The sequence below is a fragment of the Pararge aegeria genome, chromosome 14 (assembly GCF_905163445.1).
Source record: "Pararge aegeria chromosome 14, ilParAegt1.1, whole genome shotgun sequence".
NCBI lineage: Eukaryota > Metazoa > Arthropoda > Insecta > Lepidoptera > Nymphalidae > Pararge > Pararge aegeria.
Genome location: NC_053193.1, coordinates 5,807,278 through 5,830,069, shown reverse-complemented (window position 1 = coordinate 5,830,069; position 22,792 = coordinate 5,807,278). Strand labels below are relative to the sequence as shown.

Here is a 22,792-nt window from a genome sequence, read left to right as displayed (position 1 = left end):
TTGAGATTCTCTTTTGTATTAATTAATTCCATATGTACATGTAACATCATGTTCTAAACTAATTATACTTTGTGTTTGTTTAAAAACTAAACAATCTTGTACCATCATAACCGTTTGACCACAGAACAGCGAGAAGATAGGATCAGTGACATCTTTACGATGAGTAGGTACGTCAAAAAGATTTTGTTTATATAATGATATACTAGCTGACCCGTGCAACTTCGTTGCACAAAATCGGTTACTACCGGAAAACACAAATAAAATGACATTTTCTAAAAATTAATCCTAGCTAGATCGATTTATCGCCCCTGAAACCCCCTGTATACTAAATTTCATGAAAATCGTTGGAGCTGTTGCAATCGGAATCGTTGCACGTGTCTACATTGTGGTTTACTGGAAACTCCTTACTGTTTCTTTTCCTGTGTGCTATACGTTCAATAAAGTTTTTCGATTTCTTCATCTTCAAAGTGTAGCCCTGTGTCTATCAACCGGAGGTGTAGGTGTTGGATCTCGCGTGGCTGTAATAACACCGGCAACCAGGCCCTTCAGTCCAGAACACAGCAATACTACTGGGCGTCAGAAATAAACATGGCATAAGTCGTGTGCCGGACAAGTTCTTACACAAAAAGCTTTACTACAAAATTCTCTCCATGCATTTTTGTAGGGAATCGCTGAGAGGTGGAATATTCGTAATTATTGGTCCAAAAAAGACGGTCAAAAACATATTAAAATACTAAGAAGTGAGCTATTCAAACTATTTAATGCTATTTTACCGTTACAGTAAATCATTGAGGTTGATATGAGAACTCACTATCGTATCTTGAATCAATATAACATACTTCTGTTATCTAAAATCAAGAGAAAATCAATGAACACAGTCAGGGCATAGATAATGTACCGACAAGAAAAAATAAAATTCTGTGTGTACTTATGTACACGCGTTAGAAGTTATAATTCTTTAGGGTAACAAGATAAAATCTTTTCAAAAATGTTATCTTTCGCCTTATTTTACGTTTGTAGAATAAAGTACACCGACAATAGAAAAAGGTATTTAATACATTGAAAGTTTTATTACAACGCATTATCTAGTAATCTCATTAGCGGAAAACCAAGTTAAAATTGTACAATTGAATCAATTGAATCAATTAAATCACCGGAATGAGCCCGCAGACTTTGACAATTGAAAGGGGCCACTGTCAAACCTTATATATTATGTAACTTCAGGGTGTCGATTTTTTGGCACGGTGTTCGGTGTCAAATGGTGTCAAAGTCATGCAGGTGATTTAATTGATTCAATTGTACAAAAATCTCAAATTTTGATGTTGAGTGAAACTTGGTTGTCCGATAATAACTCTAGTAGTATTCCAAATTTAATTATGTTTATTATATCCATTTCTTTAATTATGGAGAAATATTTTTTCTACCTTTTTTCTATTGTTATTTCTTCAAACTTAGAATAAAGCGAGAGATAACATTTTTGGAAAGATTTTTATCTCATTATGCCAAAGAAGTACAACATACGTACATAAGTACATACAAGTTTTTTTATGACACCTACGTTCTAGAAAAAACCTACCTTTCAAATTTCAAGTTGGCTTCATAGTTTCTGCGATTTCGTGATTAGTCAGTGGTTTTCTCTTTTATTTCATTCGATAGATCTGGGCCTTTCAACCTGTACACCTGAGGCGGTCGGCCGTTATGTACTCGTACCTACTAAAAAAATCAAGCAAAAAATTGTTTTGATCGCCTTTGTGCAGCGATGTGACGGCTAGTCCCCACACTTTGAAAAATTGTACTCGTATATCAGCAAGCTCCGCCATCCCATTGCTGGGGTAATTTTATTTTTCCTTAATTCTATGTTAAAATTTATTATTTATTATTTATTATAGTCAAATTAGTTTCATAGTGAGGATGTTTTGTTTTTTTACGTCTATCTGCCTTACTAAACAAGTACCTTCCTACGAGTACCTATTTAACTAGCTAGGTAAGAAGGCATTCGCGGTCGTGTGCGAAAGCGTTCCCGTAACCCAGTTACCAGGCGAAGTGTTTGAACACCGTGGGGTTTAGTCGGTAAGAGTCCGACATAACCATTGCGCCTCCCCGGGTGCGTTGGTATCCATGAGGATTCCCCACGTAAAAAAAAAAAAAGGTAAGAAGGCATACTGGGCACCGCGGAGAAGAATTTCTTAAATATTGTTGTGCGCCGCTGCTAAGTTAAGTGCTAAGTTTTTTAGTGACGTAGTAATAACATTATCTTTGGTTTTCCGGAAAAATAATACATGTGTTTAACATACTGTATTTTTTTAATCTGTGGACAGAATGTGATGTCAACGGTCAGCCCTGTCAACTAGTCATATTTTTATACTGAAAGCTTAAGACCCGAAATTTAAGACAGAAATTAAACAATTATTCAACATACTATGCGCCATATATACTGCAAGAAATATCCACAATACTTCAAAAATGTGAAAACAATTGTCTGGTATCTATAATTTTGAGTATCAAAATCGACATCAAATACGCAGAAGATATCTCTTGAATACCTTCTTGCTCTTTGGATCTATTTAATTACGGATCACGAGGTCCTCTATTCGATTTCAGAGTCGCACCTAAAATTAGAATGTTTGTCTGCAAAAGAACTCAATACCAGCCATGAATTTATAGTGCTGCCCTCAGAGAGCACAACATATACTACCTATGGCTTTCTCGGTAATAGTTACTAGCATGCAATAACAATAATTGTTAAAACCCACCAACCTACATTTGAGCAGTGTGATGAGTATATGCTCTATACCCTCTCCTGTCAGAGAGGAGGCCTGCGCCTAGCGGCTAATAAAAATGAACAAAGTTCGGGCTCATAAATATTATTAAATAAGCTATATCTAAATTTAAAAAAATAGTTTTCAGCAGTAGGAAAATGCGTGGTAACCGTGGGTTCCTTAAACAAACAATATGTAAATTGAAACAAAATATTCAACTGGGACCTTATGGCCCCACCAGGATATTTGACGGCCGACTGGCGCAGTGGGCAGCGACCCTGCTTTCTGAGTCCAAGGCCGTGGGTTCGATTCCCACAACTGGAAAATGTTTGTGTGATGAGCATTAAGTGTTTTTCAGTGTCTGGGTGTTTATATGTATTTTCTAAGTATTTATGTATATATAATTCATTAAAATATTCATCAGTCATCTTAGTACCCATAACACAAGCTACGCTTACTTTGGGGCTAGGTGGCGATGTGTGTATTGTCGTAGTATATTTATTATTTTATTAGATTACTCATCATCATTTCAACCGACTGACGTCCACTACTGGACATAGATCTTTTGTATGGACTTCCAAAGTCCTCGGTCCTGTATCGCCTGTATCCAGCGGCTCCCAGCGACTCGTTTGATGTCATATTCCACCTCTTGGTAACCGACCAAAGCTGCGTTCACTGGGAAGGGGTCGCCCTTCCAGCACCTTGGGACCCCCACGAGTTCCTCGGTTCTCCGAGCATTAATCCTCGGTTATCATCGATGATTCAATAAACGCATTCTAAATGTGATGTCGTAAACAAAATCTAATTAAGTCTACCTCCTGTGTAAAGTCGTAAGGAAACCTGCATGCCTAAGAGTTCTACATAATGTTGTTAAGGGTGTGTAAAGTCCACTAATCCGCACTGGGTTAGCGTGGTGGACTACGGCCTTAACCCCTTCTCATTGTGGGCGGAAACCTGTGCTCTTTAGTCGGCCGACTTCTTTGAAAATAACGTTTTTTACTTCAAGGTATATTTACTACACATTCTAAAATACAGTATCAAATGAGTTCAAACCAGGCAGTCGCCGATCGTGTAGAATGTTATATGGACGAGCTTGTCGAATGCTTCGAGGACTTCGTGAAGAAATCACTCCTCGTGATTACTGTTGGGATTGCAGTGGTTGTGGGCATGCTTCTGTATATGCTGAAGGTGCTCACAGATCGGGAGCCTACAAGCGATACCACTCCAGGTAAGTGTGTTAGAGTTCCGATATCACAACACTAGGGATAGGATTAAGCAGCTTCTAGATCGGGATCCTGGAACTAATGCAATTCCTAGTTGGTTTTTGATAGAGAAGTATAGATAATCCCTCTTCGTGATAAGTATAGGAATGAGGCGTCTGTCATGCCAGCTTGTAAGTTTACTTAAGCTGAAGATCCATTGTGTCCTTAGTGAAGTGAGGTGGAAACCAATTTTCACTTTATAGCTGAGTGCCCCATGTGCGCGCTGGTAAGATGGGAAATACAAGGTAAGGATAGATAGAATTAAGATAACCTTGAAAACTTCTCCATAGGAGATATTGTTAAGTTTACAAAAGGGACTGGTAGGTTTCAGGGAGGGGATGCTGCCGCCAAACCAGTAAAACTTGTGTCTCCAACATGGGGAATGGTCTTTACATAGATCAGACCACCCATCTGGCAATGGCAGGCGTCCCATCATTAAATACAATACTCTACAATAGGGTGCTGAGTTCTTTTTACTGTCCGTAGAGTTTTCATCAAGTGCGCCAAATCTATCCAGAAATATTAATACAGAAGACTACCAGAAGCGTTTTTATAGCCGTTCAAATCGAAATGTATCACCAGGAAGTAAATTATCTTCAAGGAAGTCATCTTGTAAGATAACACCTGCTGTCAATACTACTTCAAATCAACCTTTAACGCAAAATCAAAGCTCCGATGAAAAAGTCCTGAATAATATTGGACTATCTTCATTTACAAAGGTTACTTATCAAATTTTTGTTAGTAACTTATTTTATTAAATGTTTTCCTGTGAGAGGAATTCTGGGAATATATCATCATCTAGGGGAGCTTAGTGGCTCAGGTCTCTTCCGTTAAAGTTCTCGAATTTCATGCTTATATTGCTGTGTTTCTGTCGGTAGGGCATGGTTGCCGGCGTGATTACAGGCTCATGAGGCTTAACACCTTAGCCTCTGGTTGATGGACACGTTGTAAGACGTGTTCATAGCATGCCCTGCGATGTGTTGCTTTATAGGTTACCCTCAACGCTCCTCCAATGCAAACGTTAGTTATAATAACTAGGAACGACGACATACAATGCCCGTACCATACCATCCACGTAGAGGACACCGCTATTCTCTCCGGGCTGATACTTTTAATTTCTTAACAGAAAAAGCCACTAGGTACCTACCTACCTACGAATTTTGGTCCGATCTGGGAATCTATCCAGATCCTTTATTGTTGAAACGAGCTCGTTGTGAGAATGCTGCACATTCTTACAACGAGCTAGATTTCATGATATAAGACTACTTTTTCAATGGCCGATTAGCGCAGTGGACAGCGACCCCGCTTTCTGAATCCCAGGCCGTGGGTTCGTTTCCCACAATGGAAAGTGTTTGTGTTATGAACAAGAAAGTTTTCCAGTGTCTGGGTGTTTATATGTATATTATAAATAGTCATCTTAGTACCTACCTAAACGCTTACTTTGGGGTTAGATGTCTAGATATATTGTCGCAGTGTATTCATTATTATTATTACTTAAAAGCGATCATATAAATTCCTTTTTTTCTTTTCTACATATAAAGGATACATCTGAACAAACTTTGGCCTTTGTTGGTACCAAAAATTATGACGCCATTAATTAAATTTATTTGGCCAGGGGGATCAATTCGATTTATCTGGAAAATTGATAATATCATTAATTAGATTTATTTGACCAGTGGCATGAGTACTCAATGGAACTGATACGAAAAATGTTACCTGAAAATGTGGTTAATATCGAAATGAATTGAAACTCAATTGTTTATTTCCAGCTTCACGCCTGCGACAGCACTAACAGCAATAGCTTCATACCGTGTAGGTTTGTATATGACAACTATACAAACACACATAGACGGTTTGTATGTTTGTCAAAGTCGAAGATATCTTTATTCAAGTAGGCCCATAGGTGGCACTTTTGATGCGTACATAAGAATTACACGGTAGTGAGATGATGGCGATAACCACATTCGTAAACTTAAAACTAAAGCTACGAGGGTTCCAAATACGTCCTGGTCTAAGAAGAAGCCCACAACAAACTTAGCCGGGTGGTTCTTTTTTTTTTTGTTATCACCATCTAACAATGCCATTTTAAATTATTAGAAGAGCAACCTGGTTAGAGCAATAATTTACACCCAAGCTTTTTTATCGATTACTTTATAAGTCTTTTATACAATAATAGAACTTTTCTGTATGAATGATTATGGCCACTGTTGTCAATATCCAAAGTGATTTTCCTACTATGCGAAAACATTATAGTGCGCAAGTGTAAGCAAAACAAATTGCACTCTATTGCCTCACTGTCATAGTCCGAAACAAGGATATATGACACGACTGGAATGAAGTCAGGCGCAAGACCAAAAGCCAAGGGGGAAAATCACTACACAACGAATCACAAACTCCGAGATGGAGCTAAGAATTTCGTGATAGAAAAACCCAAAAAAAAACCACTAGAATTGAACTCAAGTCTTGGTGATCTAAAGTCGAACTAGCTAACCACTAGACCAACGAGGCAGTTGACAACAAAAGCCAAAAGTTAAATATACCTTCTGTAATAACCCATCGGTTTTGTATACTGCCTTTCTACCTAACCTTGTATTGCGAGAACTTATGCAATGATAGTAAGAAACAAATTATAAAGTAAAAATCTATTAATAACTTGAAGTTATTACGGCTCCCCCTGGTATGTTATGAGATTTTGACCAACCCCTTTCCCTAGCCCCTTATCTCACGTGAGATACATCTCACGTACATAATCTCAAAATGCACACTCTTAATTTAAATAAGTCTGTCTATATATAATCGTATTTAAAAATCTGCGTTTAATTGGGTTATTAAAAAACTGATTGCATTATTTTAATTCACTAGTTACGAATAATCATTTAGATTTCTAAGAACGTAGTCCAGACAGAAATTTTAGTTTCTTAAAAAAAAAAATTAAGTTATAGGTATCCCCCTAAAGACCTCACGATTTTTTTCCTCTTTCAGGGTCCCTTCTCAATGTACTTTGCCACAAAAATATAGCTCTGTAGACTCCATTGGACACAAGCTCAGCAAACGTAAGTGACAAAAATTGAAATTCGTCATCATCCGCATTATCATCATATAAACCCATTACCGGCACGGGTCTCCTCCCGCAATGAGAAGGGGTTAAGGCCTTAGTCCACCACGCTGGTCCAGTGCGGATTGGTGGACTCCCTTTAAGAACTTTATGAAGAACTCTAAGGCATGTAGGTTTCCTCACGATGTTTCCCTTCACCGTTGAAGCAAGTGATACTGTAATTGCTATAAAACGCACATAAATTAGAAAAGTTAGAGGTGCGTGCTGGTATTCGAATAATATACATAAATACTTTTAAAAAACATTCATGTACATCACACAAACATTTTCTTGCTATTGGAATCGAACCCACAGCCTTGGACTCAGAATGCCGGGTCGCTGCCCACTGCGCACATCGTCAGCAATATCTTAATCCTAATAAAGTCTGATTGGTCTACATCATCATCTCATCGGATTTAGCGCTTAACAATTTTACAATGCGTTACAGTTATAGTTTTACTACGTAATCATAGTAGTAATGCTCTCAGAGAAAAGAAGACGGAAAACATCAAGAAAACTCAATACCAAAGCAGTTGTTCGGCCTAACTGTGAAGCTAGCAAGCGTGTTACGAGATAATTATCTCTACCCCTTACTCGCGTTTTGTTCTATAGCAATAGACGAGATAATATGTAGACATAATTTTCTTGTCATGCACATGCTATCCCTGATATATGCGTATAGATTTATCGTTATATATAACGAACTCTGGACAACAAGCTCGTATTTAAATAAGATAAAGCATCATGTTTATCTTATCTTTCCTATATTTTAACCCTTGCTCGACCATCGCTTTATAATTGAGGATAGGGTTAGGCCCCAATTATAAAACGATCCTTTATTTATTATCTTCGTCAAGATATTAAATTTCTTTGCATTACAGATCACATGGCTTCGATGCCAATTTATCCAAAAGAAGTCCCTAAGACAGGGTCATGCTGTTCTTTATGCTGTAATGATGAAAATTGATAAGATAAAGTAATAGTTAGAAAGTTAATGACAGAGGAAGATATAGGTCGCGTCACGAGAAAAGAGCTCTGGATGAGAGACGCAAAGACGCAGATCAATGACAAGAATTCCATGCGAGTGAAGCGATGACTTCAATTGGTTCAGATAAAAAAAGTTAAACTTATATATTACACTAAAAACATTAACTAAAGAGTAACTGCCATTATTATGTAGTTTGCTTAAGAGTTTCATTAGAAACCGTTCCGACGGTCCTTTCTCATAACTCTTCTTTTATATTATTTTTAAATGTGGATCTCCTTTAATGGGTTTTTGACAATCAATTGAAATGGGATTTTGTTTTTTTAATAATTGTAGTGAGAGAAGTGAAATATGAAAATAGCGAAGGTGTGTCTACTTGTTTTTTTACTACTACAGGATGCTGTATCAAATTTCGACGAGTAGTCATCGAAATTTGGCATAGCTTCCTGCAGGGCTAGCACAAGCAGGAGACTAAAATGATATCCCCCGAGGGGATATAATTAACGTGTCCACCCGCGGAACAGGAGAAGTTTATCCCCGTTTATTATTATTATGGATTATAATATCCACATTCCATAGGACATATTTGGATTTTACTTCCACTTGTGCGCCAGTGCTCTGAGAGTAAATCAAGCTGTGGGAGAAGTTGGATTTGTATCCTTTCCCTGGGGAGATAATTGCCCTGCCCATGCCAGCCGTACAAGGGTTTCTTTTTATCCCGGAAAACATCTAGTTTATTGATAATGAAAGCTCATTTTGTTATTGTACAAAACTAAAAAAATCCTATTTTTATACGACTGAAAATCACTAGATAAGGAAAGGAGAGTCTCTTAATTTGTCTATACGTTCAGAATCTAGATGCCTTGAAGCGATGTACTATTTCTTTATTTTATTTTAAAATATCCTGCAACTATTGACATTCACGAAGTCTTGTGACAACATTTGAAAAAGTTGAAAATACTGACTGAATTTTTAACAAGAAAGTAAGTTTTGTAGAAAACTCCTGATGAGTAATGTGCTGCAAAAATAACAACAAAAATGAAAGTATTAATTTCACTTTATCCTATTTGTGTAATAGAAAATACAACATTGTTTATTTCATCATTCTTCTCCCAGAATGATGAGGGGTCGCAGTTCACCACGCTGGCCAATTACGGATTTGCAGACTTCACACACCTTGAGAACTTTATAGGGATCTCTCAGATAAGTAGGTTTCCTCGGGATGGTCTCTTTCACCGGTAAAGCAAGTGATATTTAAAATTACTTAAATTAAGAACGCACATAACTTCGGAAAGTTTTAGGTGCGTGCCGGGAATTGAACTTGGTCACGCCGAAGAGAGGCCGAAACATCAATCACTATCATCGCTTCATTTAAATCACTACCTGTGAACAAATATAGTTCAAGGAAAAGATAATCATAGTTTTATTACAAAAAGAAAATTGCATCTCTTATTTTTTTTTATTGGTTCTGCAAGCATTAAAGTTTTCATGCAACAGAAAATAGCAGATCGGTTTTTTTTTTATTATCTTTGATTCCAATTAGATCTCTATTATTTTTTTCTAGTTCGTTAAGACTTAATTTATTTCAATAAAGCGTCTGATACTAATTGTGCTGTGAAAAAAAATTGCCACGGACGTCGTACAAAAGCAAATTGCAGGGCGATTATGTAAGATTGCCCATGGATCGTTAATTTATACAATTGCTAATGGGTCACTCTTTTTTAATAACTTTAGATGAATACCAAAAATTCAAAATCAAAATATCACATTTTGAAGCGAGAACCATAGACAAGTTAGGCTATATGAGTTGCATAGTGAAAATCGATTTTAAAATATACTCGTATCTTAATTAGACATTACTTAAATTAAAAAATATTAATTAGCTAGCTCGTCGTTAGTGAAAACGGATTTTAAATCTAAAATATTTTCTCGCCTGCGCCTTACTCGAATTTTACTGCAATGACAAATGATCACTGCTGTTAAGAAAACTTCATTGGTGTTACGTACGCCGGCATGAAGTTCAGAATAAAGCGCATAGAATGTGTAAGGATTGTGTTTTGGTAATGTACAAATTCGTCTGAACCTGTGTAAAATAAAAATATATTATGTTACCTTAGTAATACTTTTATTTATGAAATTTCATGAATCAAAAGTTTGAGAAATTGCGGGGTGTTCTGAAACGCTTTAGTTAAGTTTGAGCGAAACAATGCAGAGGGCCATTAAATAGATTGGGCCAATTCGTCATCCGTGAAAGCGTCAACGTAATGCTGGTCTGGAAACTCCATTTTCTTGTGAACTTTGTAGCATTTTCTTGTATTAAAGCTCTTCGTATACTATTCGTATAAAAATTAAAAAGGAAATTTGGAAAATCCTATCTCAACTCATCAGCTATCCTTATACGCGTATAAATTACTACCAAATTAGCTTTCTTATTTAAATTTGCATAACATCTCCAAAACCCTGACCCCTTTGGTGGTGACATAAAACCTTTGATTGAGTGGTTTCACGCTGAAATTACTCACGTACTACCTACCTTCCATATTATATTGTCTCTAAACTTACAAAACATAGGACTCCTTGACAATTATTAACTATTCTTGTGAACCTTCTACCCCCATTTCATTCCTTCGGTAGCATATGTAATAGATAAACAAAGAGGTAAAGATATTTCTGTTATTGAGCAAATAACAGAAATACCTTTACCTCTTTAGCCAAACGTTAGCCAAATTCTCTTTCAAGCTTCCTAAGTTGGGCACCCATCGATTTACTGACTTGCGTCAATATTGCTTAACTCGATGGTGCTGCCACTAGGCTACACGTTATTTACAGTATTTTTTTATAGGTTATTGGTAAAATCAAACTGAAGTAGGTCCTGAACGTTGTATATTTGGCAATGCTTACGGGATTAAACCTAAAGTGGAGCGCGTTTGCCTAGAAGATGCCTTTTAATTCTAGATTTGAAGATACTCATATTATAGTAGCGGGAAATGAAAGCCGGAACGGAAATCCAGAACTGAGTAGGAGATTCAATGTGTAGTGAGCTTTAAATCTTTGCAATCTTGGCAATGGCCGCTTTGTAAGTACCCAATCAATAAACAGCTTTCCAGACCATTTCGATGCAATTCCTTCGTAATAGGAAAAATAGATGTTCGTTAATCCTTACTTTCCTACTATTCTATTATAATATGCAATTTTAGTGTCGATGTTTGACCGGGAACTTCGACCGAATTCGAACTTCGACCGAAGGTCGTGCCCGGATTCCGAAACTACTGAACGAATTTAAACTTTTTTTTTTAATGTGTGTTTTATCCCAACTCAAGAGATAGGATAGTTTATATCTCAATTTATAAATAACTAAATAGTTGTACCTACTCTGCCACGCTTCGCTGTGGCACATTTTTAGGGAATGGTGAGAAATGAGAAACAAAACAAAGAATATGAGTTTAATTTTGCAATATTTGTGGATATTCAATATTTTTTTATCCACTGTCTGCGTAGATATAAAGACTCACGGATATGTGACTGATGCAAAAATTTGATAAAAACAATCCTTGATGCGGATTATATATCATGCTACAATTTCAGCTCGGTCGGTGCAGAACTTTTTGAGTTTTTGAAGCTTACACAAACCAACATAACATTTTTATAAATGAAGACAGCGCGTCCGAGTGATGCTTAATGGTGAATCGGGATATACCTACTATTACTGCGCGAAATAATGGTTTGAGTGGGAAAATGTATTCATCAGACGTCGTACGTGGACAAAACCGCGGAGAAGCCACTAGCACGGGAACGTGATGCTTTTTATTTCATCATCATATCATCCGCAAGGAGCTACTATTAAAGTGATGCCTGTATTTACTTTTGATCAATGAGTATCCAAACAATAGTTTTCATTTGAAGGTTGGTTAATAAAATAAAAGACATACTCCTACAAAGGCAAAGAAAAAAATGTTCGTGACAGTAAGCTTTGGCAAAAAAAAGATTACCTACATCTTGCTCATAGAGTTAATTTTCTAAAAATACAAACAAACAATCAATATATACACTCAAATACGAGATTGCTCATAGAAATGATTTAAGTAAATACCATTAAACGTAGTTTCCACACTGGAACTACGTGTGTAAGTAACAAAAAAAATAAATATAAAAAAATGAACGGTAACAAATAAAATATGACAAAAAGAAACGTCTTTGAAGGTAAGAAAAAAACACGCAAATCGGCCAAGAAAAGGTGTAGAAATCGATTTTTGTTGAGGTGCCTAACCTTTGAAATGAACAATAAGTTGATACCGCGTCCCAAAAATTGGTCCAAACATTTGATGACCTAAAAGCTGACGCTTATTTGGCCCAACGGCTAAGTCTAGCCATACAAAGAGGCAATATCGCCAGCAGCGTTTTGATTACTATGCCCATAATCGAACAATTTGAAGGCATACATTTTTAAATTAATAAGGTATAGTGGTAGAGTGTGTGGTATTACTACCACTATTATTATTATTATACTATTTATTTATTTATTTATAGTCTTTATTTGTACACCTCATTATTCTCAAAAAAAAAAAGAACAAACACTTCAAGAATGCAGTAGGGACACAATCGACGAGATATCTGACAGAGATCGCTAATTAGCGATCTCTGTCAGATATCTCGTGTTTCTTTGATTTTTATTATGCCGAATGATTAAAAAATAAAAAATGAGCTGTGAACTTCGACCTTTTTGGTGCGGTCCGTGGTCCTTTCGTCCTTTTCCATGTTTACAGATTCAAACTGATTTATTTTTTATGAAATTTCCCACAGGTACTTATTATGCGAAAAGTTCTCGCAAGACTAACCCCGTAGGCAATCCCAATCAAAGTCACAATAATAATAAATACAACGAAAAATATAAGGAATCTGAAACTGAACCGAAAAAAATCGTGAAAACAATAAAGATGTATGCCGAAATGGCGATCAATTACTTGTACTTACCATACAACAAAACTAACTATTTAGCAATTATGTTAGTCCTAGTAGTTCTCGTTTTCAGCTTACTTCTACCAGACATATCGCAGAAGTTACATAAGAACAGTGAACTCAAAGCTATTAAGAATGTTCTGGATCATATGCAGGTAATTCATCATTATCATCATCATTTCAACCGATTGGTGTCCACTGCTGGACATAAATCTTGTAGGGTATTCCGAAATCCACGATTCTGGGCCACTTTTTTCCAGCCGCTCCCCACGACCACTGTAAAATCGTCTGTCCAGCTGGTTGGTGGTCGACCAACGCTGCGCTTACCAGTTCGGGCACCTTGGAGCCCAATATATGTCGGTTCTCCGAGCTATGTGCCCCGCTTACAGTGGCAACATGCACAAAAGCTCTGCCTACTTTGCGTATAACTCATAAATGCGAAGGATTTTTCCATTTCATGGCATCTACCTTCTTTATGCATGCCCAGGTCAAAAGCCCTGTGCACGCCACTGCCCGCCCATTGCCATTTCAGCTTTGCGATTCGTAGAACTATGTCGGTAACTGTAGTTCTTCTACGGATCTCCTCATTACTAATTTGATCACAACCTTCTTATGAGGCCCATAGTTAGCGACCAATTATTGGATAGCAAAGACAAGTTTTGGTAAGTAATAATACGGCCTAGCGTTGAGAATTCTTGTCTACTAAATACCTATTAGTAAACGCACATAACTTAAAAAAGTTAGAGGTGTGCGAAAGTGAAGTCGAAGTCCTACTCACTGGGCTATCACCGCTTGATTTTAAAGTACCCAGAAAAGCGCGTCAGTCTCTTTATCTTCTGTCTTATTGAGAGTGTATGTCCGTCTAGAAAGATACCTTCCTACTAGAAAGATATGAAATGCACGTTTGTCTCCAAGATGTTTAGTAAATTTTGATTTAGTATTTATTTTTGGTCTTTAATAGTTTAAGATTAATTTAATACTGTAAACAGGAAGAGGTGAAACGTGCAGAGGTAGCTTGCCTGACTGCAAACGAAGAGATGGGCAACCTACACCACGCTCTTTGCGATGAAGGGACAGAAACGGTTTGTATCGACTGTTGTTTTCGTCGTGCCATGATTTCGACCTTCACATTGAGTGAACATTTTACTTTATCGCCATCAGCTAATTGTTCCAGCAGCCCACAGTTATATTAACCTCTTATATTATAGATCACATTTTTAAGGAAATGTAAAAGACATTTTTTAGCTAATAGTTCAAAAAAAATGCCACTGTTCGACTAAAATTGTCTAAATGATTTATATTAAGATTAAGTTACATTTACATTTAGATTAAGTAGTTGAATATTTTTAAAGATATATACTTTCGAACCCGCCATCCTTACCATAAACGCATAGTTTCTAAGGGGATGGATAATTATGTTGGAAAATATTTGTTACTTTTTATTTTGAACAATAAATAAAAAAAAAATATATAAAAATAGAATCAATAACTGTTGGTAATGAATTACTTAATCTACTTTTCTTCTTGCACTAAGCGTTTTTTGACTATTGGAGTCCGCTTTCCATATACTCTGACCCACGTTACCTGAATATATTTTCATTAGACCACCAATTATTCCAAAATTAATGGAGCGAAGGCTTTTTCTGCTAACACTCAAAAACCCTGATTTGTACGCTGGAACATTGTGATGGGTCGAAGCTGGAATTTCCTCTGTACTTTGAGTAGAGGCAAACTATTAGAGGGACATTAACTAGCGAGATAATGAAAGACAAGCGATTCGTGGCACGACGCACTTTTAAATTATTGATCGGTCCAACATTTTCATCATCATGATTACAGTCTGATTTCAGAAGGAAGAAACTCGCAACCTTTCCGTTAACACCAGCCGGGGATTACTTCCAACACAATCTGATCCGGGAAAAGTGGAAAAAGGAGTTGGATACTATAGTAGATTCTTCGGTTTCAGTTCAAGCCCATCAAAAAAGGTAAAAAGGCAGCGCTGAATAATATCATCCACATAATAATAGAGGTAGTAACGTCCACTACGTTACTACCCAAGGCTTCGAAAGTCTTTTAGGAGAACCGATTTAGATCCCCGGCAGTGCATAGATGGTATGCACAGGGTATGTATGCAAATTATATAAAATTATAAAAATCTCAGTACGAGTTATAAAAAACTTAAGGATAAGCTTTGTAAGAGTTATGAAAAGCCTATCCTTAAGTTTTTATAACTCTTACTGGATTAAAATAACTCATTTTATATCATCTGCATACCCTCTATGCACGCCACTGATCCCCGGCATGCGTTTCTAACTTCTCAAAAGGGTATATGCGTTTTAAGCAATCAAATATCACTATCAAAGATGAAGGAAATTATCGTTAGGAAACCTGAGAATTCTCCATAATGTTCTCGAGGGCGTGTTAAATCTGCTAATCCGCACGTGGACTTGATGAACTAAACCCTACACGATTCCTATTCTGAGAGTAAACCCGTGCCATGTGGGCCGATGATGGGTCGATCGAGAAGAATAATAATATAATTTCATGAATCCTTTCATTTTAAAGTATCAGATTTAAAGTATTTTAAATAGCACAAGGGATCCTCAGTATGGTTTATCTAATCAACTATTCATCCATGATTAAGGCAGGCATATGAGGCTTAACACCTACGCCTCAGGTTGATGGACGCAAGGCGCAACGTTGCAAGGTGTTCATGTCCGGCGTATTGTGCGACTATAAGCAGAGCAACACTACGCCGGACATGGTTTTCCACTTACCAGATGATCCATCAGCTTGTTCGTCAAATAATACAATAAAAAAAGAACGTATCGAACATTCACACATCCAAACATGTTTCACCGATGTAACATTAATGTAAAAAAATATATAACTTTATTATTTCAATATTTTTCTTATTCTTTACAGGAAATTACCCTCATGTCTGTCGTGTACACCGACTCGTTCGATTCTAAAAAAAGGAGATGATGTTGTAGCCTAAAATAATGTAGCATAAAATATATTATTCAATTCAAGAGTGTATTATTTAGTTACAAAATCAGAGTGGAATCATAATCTACAGACTATTTACTACCCATTGTTGGGTACCGAACTCTTCACAAAGAGGAGAAAGGATTATAAACTTACACGCAAGCTACTGAACTAGGCCGTTTATTGGAATCATGTTATGTATAAAACAATGACGAAGCCCTATTATCCTGTGTATATGACTTGTACACTTATATTGAAAATATGTTTAGCAAAGTTTCACGCTCGCTTCTCGTAAGTTCCAATGAGTGGAATACTGGGAGATACTTTTAACTTTAGCTGAGATTTGCCGGATATCAAAGAGGAGATAAACACTGCATTACTGAGATTTGTGTCAAAGAGAAAATAAACACTGCGTTATAATGTATAGTTCAGAATAATTGTTTAATCCTAGTTGAATCTGACTTTTTATAATCTTCTTGATTCAAATATAAAAAAAGTAACTGTCAACTGACCACCAGTGCTTTGTATCATCTAATTACATATCAAATTCAAATTGAAAATTCCTTAAAATTGTAAAACGATCGAAACTTTATAAACCATGATTCTGTAATTAAACTACAACTTCCCAGTTTAGTATTATTTATAGAAATAAAAGCCAAATTAACATGGCTTCAAATATTACTTTTCTGCGTATAAACAAAACAATAAACTAATTTGATTAAGTTTTTTACTAATGATTTTGTAAGGTAACTTGGAATATAACAAATTAAATAAATAAAACTAAAAAAATGCCACAATTCTATAAAAAATTACTAATAGAAATCACGCTTTTTGTCTCGATGGTCACTCTGGCGGGTCACTTGTCTGTGAACTTTTGGGAGCGTCATGTTGTTCAAAATAAACTTTCTGATATGAAAAACAGCTTGGATCATCTAAAGGTAAGTACTTAAACCCTACTGGTTATCCAAAGAGATAGTGTCCCACCGTTCGGTTTGGATTCGGAAGTTTCATTCACTGAGTTCAAGCTCGTAGGAAAAACTGAATGATATTGAATGCCTTAAAAACTCACCAATTTTCTCTTTTTGAATCAAGGGCAAAGATCACTTTTCCTATATTTCTTCTAAATAGCTGGACTAATCTTAGCATGCGTTTGAATTTTCTACGTTCACACCGATCGGTTAGTTCTATTTTCAATATCCTCCGCAAGATCCAAAACTGCTTAGCATTTAGAGCGAATGCTGCTATGTTTTATAACATCATCGACCTTATATGAATTAGAACGCTTATAGCACTGTATCGCTCTCTTGCCACAGGTCCTGTCTTTTAAAGGTGGTCTGTAAGAGATTGCTTGCTTGATTTGAAAAGACTGCTTCTCCTTTTCCTAATTCCTACTCCGCTTTTTCCTTGAGCTATCTGTATTAGATTGTTTGCCTTCAATAAAGTGTTCCTTCTTCTTCGTCTTCGTATGAATGTCAAACATATTGCAGATTATTACTTCAAACGTGATAAGAACACAGGAACTCGGTACAACTGTGGTAATCCGATTGGACTCGCAGGCATAAAGAACTCCTACATTCGAGTAACGATTATTATCAAATGTATTGATAAAATTATTAACCAGGACCCCTTAATGAGCTCTCTATTGGCGTGGAAAAAATGCCATGCCATGCTCATTAAATAGGGAGCACCTATTTAATAACTTTTTGGCAGTTACTTAACGTAACCGAGCTGTAATTACGTATACGCATCGCTGCCAAATTATGTGTTTTGAATTCGCAAGATCGGTTAGCAACTGCTGGTTTGATATTAACGTATTCACGTATTCAAAAAAACAAAAATAGCCTTATTATTCGGCGGTGATAACCTAGTGGTTAGATCCTCCTTTCGGGGGGGGGGGGGGGGGGGGGGCATTTAATTCCTCGGCACGCATCTCCAACTTTTCTGAGTTATGTGCGCTTTTAATATAAGCAATTAAAATATTATCACTTTTCGTTAACGGTAAAGGAAAACATCATGAGGAAAGTTCTTTGTAACGTTCTTAAAAGCGTGCGGAATCTAATCCGCAATGGGCCAGCATGCTGGGCAACGGCCTAAACCCTTCTCATTCTGAGAATTGACCCGTGACCAGTAGTGGGCCGCTAATGAATTGATAGTGATAATGCTCTATGGATAAAGAAATTTTGGACCAAGGCTGTAACTGGCTGGCGATTAAGGCTACATAGCCAGTCGTTGATGAAAGCTAAATTATACAATTTTTCAGGTAACAGTTCATAACATGGGATACGCCTACGACGACTTACAGCGAGACCTGTTAGATTTAGCAAGAATCAATTTCAAACCCTCCATAACTTCACGAGAATCTAAAACAGAATCTTGTAAGAGAAAAAGAGGACTGGATCATAAAATACTGGAACATTTGAATGTTCTCCTTGATAAAGTTAATGTAAATCAGAATTTAGTCGCTGATCAAAAGCCTGAGAGCATACAGGTATCGAATAGAGACTTAGCTAAAAACGCAACGACAGTCACAAGGTTTCCATTCAAAGCAACTGCAGTGGGGCCCGGACGTACAACCGTGTTCAAAGAAAGACCTGATGAAAACGAATGCATATACAACTGTAGGACAAAAAATAGCTTGCGCAAATGCAAAGAAGATTGTGAAAGTAGTAACTTATACCAGAAGTTTTAAAATAAACGAAATATTTAAATTATTAAATGTTTTTATTATAGGAAACAGTAAAGAAAAACATCGTGAGGAAAACTGCATGCTTGAGATTTCTACATAATGTTCTCAAAGTTATGTGGAGTCCACCAATCCGCATTGGGCCAACGTGGTGGACTACGGCTTTAACCCCTTCTCATTATGGGAGGAGCTCCGTGCACTGTAGTAGGCCGGTAATGGGTCGATATGATGAAATGTTTTTATTTGCTTTTATTTTTATTTGGTTGGTCTAACGCTGCATTCTTATTAATCATCATCATCAGCGTCCCAAATTTCACGGTCTTATGCCCTTTGCCTCAAGGCGTTTAACATCGTCTGTCCTACCTAGTAAGAGGTCTAACAACACTGCGTTTGTCGGGGCGGGGTCATCATTTTTTCTTGTAGTTCATTCGTAGTCTGCAATAGTTTTATACTATGGATAACGACTAAGATACCGAGAGGTATCTCTTCATCTTCTAGAGTCTCATACAAACTAAATTTTATCGAAAACGCTCCTTTATTTATAATAAAATACCCAGCAACTCAATTCATGAACATTGGTTGTGAATGAAATATAATTTTAAATTGTTTCTTAATAACTATTTATTAATTAAGTAAAAATTATTAGCGCATTTGTAAAAATCCTAATCAATTCAATTCAATACATATGAATTAATGGTTATTAAAAGTTTAATTATTTACACATTTTATAAAGTGACTGTAACATTTCTAAGAGCTATTGATTTGCTGAACTATATGTACGTGGAATTTATATTAATGTAAACTATTTGTTCGTAGAACCAGAATCTATTTGTTTATACCGATAATGGTTTAATATTTTTAACTATTGTCATACGAGCTAACGTACAACTAGTATTTAATAACATAATATCCGTCCGCACTGTTGCGTTGCGGCAAAGCGGAACAAAGCCTGCTTACTGATAAGCTTCTCATTGGGTAATAACCACTTTTTTTCTTTATTGCTCTTATTTTTTAACGTACTATGTAGCCATGGGACCAAATATGTTTAATTTAACCGCTTTCCTGCACCATTTGCAATAACGAAACAAATCTTTGTTCATGACCCGAAATAAAATAATATTTGTCAAGTATTTCTTTGTTTTTGTTCTACAACAAACTAACTATAAGCTAGCGTTAAATATTAGCTATAATTTAACATTTCAGTCCTCTAAGCGGTTACTGGGACAAATTAATTTAGCGATATCTTGGCACAAAAGTGATTTTGATTAATTTGATCATTTGAGATTATTTATTAAAATTGATATTTTTTTAAATAAAACAATTTAAAGAAAACTTTTCCGGTATAAAAAAAAAGGAATTCATCATGTTAATCGCTGATGTCATGTTTCAGTTAACAACTATGACTTAATTATAAATCCCATTAAAAACAATGTTTAAAAATAAAATATATTTTAACTGACAATTTTTTTATTTAATTTTTAAGTAAGTAGCTTTAAATTGTACAATTTATTTTCTAAAATCTAGTTCATTTATTGTTTATGTATTATTTTGTGTCAAGTTTCTCAAAAAGTTCTACATTATTACGATGTGAGGTAAATAAGTCACGATATTGTATCAAAAAACTCCAAAACATGCATCTCTGATAGAAGCCAAATTTTTTGAAGCATTTTGATATAGTCAACAAACTGGAGCCTTAAATTGTTTTTCTGTTATATTTGCTTTAACACCTGGTTTCCCAGAAAATTTTAGGCGGGGCTCTTTGAGAATCACACCTACGTTAGGAAGGGGTAAATCAGTTTTAGGATTCCATACAAAGTCGCCTTTTTCCATAGTGTTAGCTAATGTTTCCAAGATTTCTATTTGACCCTCAATTTTTGGAATATCTTCAGAAAATTTCTGAATTGATTTTTCCAAATCGGTATAGGAATCTTTTAATCTTGAAATATTGAGCTGAAACGGAAAATATTAATAGAATAAGTGCTGATATATCACGAAGTTCAATTACTAACGTCGTTATAGTACTAAAATGTTGTTTTGATTTTGCCCATAAATACTTACCTTGCTTATAGTTGATATATTTTTAAATAAATAAATAAATAAATAAATAAATATACTACGACAATACACATATCGCCACCTAGCCCCAAAGTAAGCGTAGCTTGTGTTATGGGTACTAAGATGACTGATGAATATTTTTATGAATAATATACATAAATACTTTAAAATATATATATAAACACCCAGACACTGAAAAACATTCATGCTCATCACACAAACATTTTCCAGTTGTGGGAATCGAACCCACGGCCTTGGACTCAGAAAGCAGGGTCGCTGCAAACTGCGCCAATCGGCCGTTAAATACAGTAGTATTTAAAAATATATCAACTATTTTGAGTGTCAACAGTGTCCGTACATTTTTAAATGCTTAACAGGTACCCAAAATATAGGATAACCTATTGTTAAAGTTTTTGGTCGAATAAACATTTTCCAGATAAAAGTTATAGGTGTAAGTGAATGAAGAGGCATATTCTGGTCATGCAGTTTTCTACATCAATACCTACTCCGGTGTTATTTGGGTGGATTAGATCTATCTGCTGGATCTCCTACTATATATTTACGATAGACAAAGCAAATTAAAAAGTTTACCCCAATGTCATTGATGCTTTTAGTAATGCTATCAACGTCGCATTTCTTACTGCAAATCTTACAATGGTAATCGAGCATTATATAAATAATCGCAATCAGACTTGTTAGCAAAAGGAAGCTGCAAAAGCTGTTGAAAACGCTGCATTGTGGTGGTCTTTGCACTAAATGCGTAGGCATTTGTTGATTTGATGTCCGAGACCGCGGTCTACCTCTGCGATTGCGTCTGCCACAATATTCCATGTTTATATTACTTTTATATTAACAGCTTCTTCTCTGATTGGATCACTGTGGTTTATTCTTTTCGTTTTAATTTAGAACATGGCTCTTGAGTTTGATATTTCAGTTTTCTCTTAGACAAGACTTTGAATTTTTTAATTTTTTTTTATCAATTTTGGCTATTAATTATTGGAACATCATTAATAAGAAATTTTATAATATCTATGTTGGTTTTCTCGCTTAATGCTTTTTGGATTTGACACAGTTGATTTTGAAAGTACAGACAGTAGGAATTTATCTTTTTTTTCAAATATCAAATTCCGTGAGGGTCAGATAGTTCGATCTCCTTTAACCTACATAAGCAACCCTTTATTCAAATTATTGACAACATTGCAAGACCATTATTACTTGTAGCATCTAAAAAAAATCTTCTTCTTCTTCATTTGCGTTTTTGAAATACACAATTAATGACTTCAATAATTATGATCACAACTGACACAGCATTACCGCGAAGAGTTTACATACAGCTTGTGTGACCTGTTTTCTTTTTGGTAAAGACAGTATCTGCAATTTTTTTTAATGCATTTTAGTAGAAAGAAGAATTTACATACACGTAGATCCCTGTCTATTTTTTATTCATTCATATTTAAAAACACGTCTATGTTATAATGCCATCTTACGAAATATCCCATTACTTTGTGAAACTTAGAACTTGTTTTTCAGACTTTGAACTTACCAGTGACAAGCTACGCTGCATAACATGCTAATATTCTACTCCACCATGAGATGGCGCTGATTCCAACATGGAAAAGGCATTATACCATAAGTGCTTCTTATGGTATAAGTCAATAAAATTAAGATCTACCATGTAATTCATATAAACTGTAATCAAAGTTACTTAAAAATAAAACACTCATTTACAAAATTTAAAAACAGAATTCTATAGTCAAATAATAATAGTGCCGGTTGGTATTTTTAGGTTAAGATTAATCCAGGCTGTTCTTTTACAACGGATGTAAGCAAGTCTTTCAATCTCATGATTTTCGGCCTCTCCGGCTTTTCCTCGAGACTTTAGAAGGAGAAAAGGTATTCAGCGTCTCATTCCCTCTCATTGTGTTCCATACTTGGTTTTCATTTTACATTTCGAAGACTAAAATGGGGAGGTGCTTTTATCGATATTTTCAATTATCGATAGAAAAGAGC

The 22,792-nt window shown here is 35.8% G+C and overlaps 4 protein-coding genes across 5 annotated transcripts; 3 read left to right on the top strand and 1 right to left on the bottom strand.

Moving 5' to 3' along the window:
* The first annotated feature begins 1,810 nt into the window (after window positions 1–1,810).
* On the top strand, window positions 1,811–8,120 carry LOC120629655. The gene is made up of 6 exons (XM_039898650.1): window positions 1,811–1,832; window positions 3,766–3,987; window positions 4,508–4,740; window positions 5,791–5,837; window positions 7,004–7,074; window positions 7,997–8,120. Exons 2-6 carry the CDS (start codon window positions 3,801–3,803, stop codon window positions 8,080–8,082), a joined length of 624 nt encoding a protein of 207 aa, XP_039754584.1. The 5' UTR covers window positions 1,811–1,832; window positions 3,766–3,800; the 3' UTR covers window positions 8,083–8,120.
* A 3,921-nt stretch (window positions 8,121–12,041) lies between these two features.
* Window positions 12,042–16,088, top strand: LOC120629653. 2 transcript variants are annotated; one of them, XM_039898649.1, is made up of 5 exons: window positions 12,042–12,300; window positions 12,901–13,211; window positions 14,046–14,138; window positions 14,907–15,041; window positions 15,982–16,088. In XM_039898649.1, the coding sequence occupies exons 1-5, from the start codon at window positions 12,276–12,278 to the stop codon at window positions 16,039–16,041; spliced, it is 624 nt and encodes a 207-aa protein (XP_039754583.1). In that variant the 5' UTR covers window positions 12,042–12,275; the 3' UTR covers window positions 16,042–16,088. The 2 variants fall into 2 exon arrangements, with proteins under 2 accessions (XP_039754583.1, XP_039754582.1); XM_039898648.1 differs by having other exon boundaries at window positions 14,896–15,041.
* A 745-nt stretch (window positions 16,089–16,833) lies between these two features.
* On the top strand, window positions 16,834–18,733 carry LOC120629452. Its single transcript, XM_039898394.1, has 2 exons — window positions 16,834–16,982; window positions 18,305–18,733. Exons 1-2 carry the CDS (start codon window positions 16,884–16,886, stop codon window positions 18,731–18,733), a joined length of 528 nt encoding a protein of 175 aa, XP_039754328.1. The 5' UTR covers window positions 16,834–16,883.
* A 1,513-nt stretch (window positions 18,734–20,246) lies between these two features.
* Window positions 20,247–22,099, bottom strand: LOC120629388. The gene is made up of 2 exons (XM_039898320.1): window positions 21,374–22,099; window positions 20,247–20,677 (listed from the first exon to the last, which is right to left on the bottom strand). Exons 1-2 carry the CDS (start codon window positions 21,611–21,613, stop codon window positions 20,405–20,407), a joined length of 513 nt encoding a protein of 170 aa, XP_039754254.1. The 5' UTR covers window positions 21,614–22,099; the 3' UTR covers window positions 20,247–20,404.
* Between the last annotated feature and the right edge of the window lie 693 nt (window positions 22,100–22,792).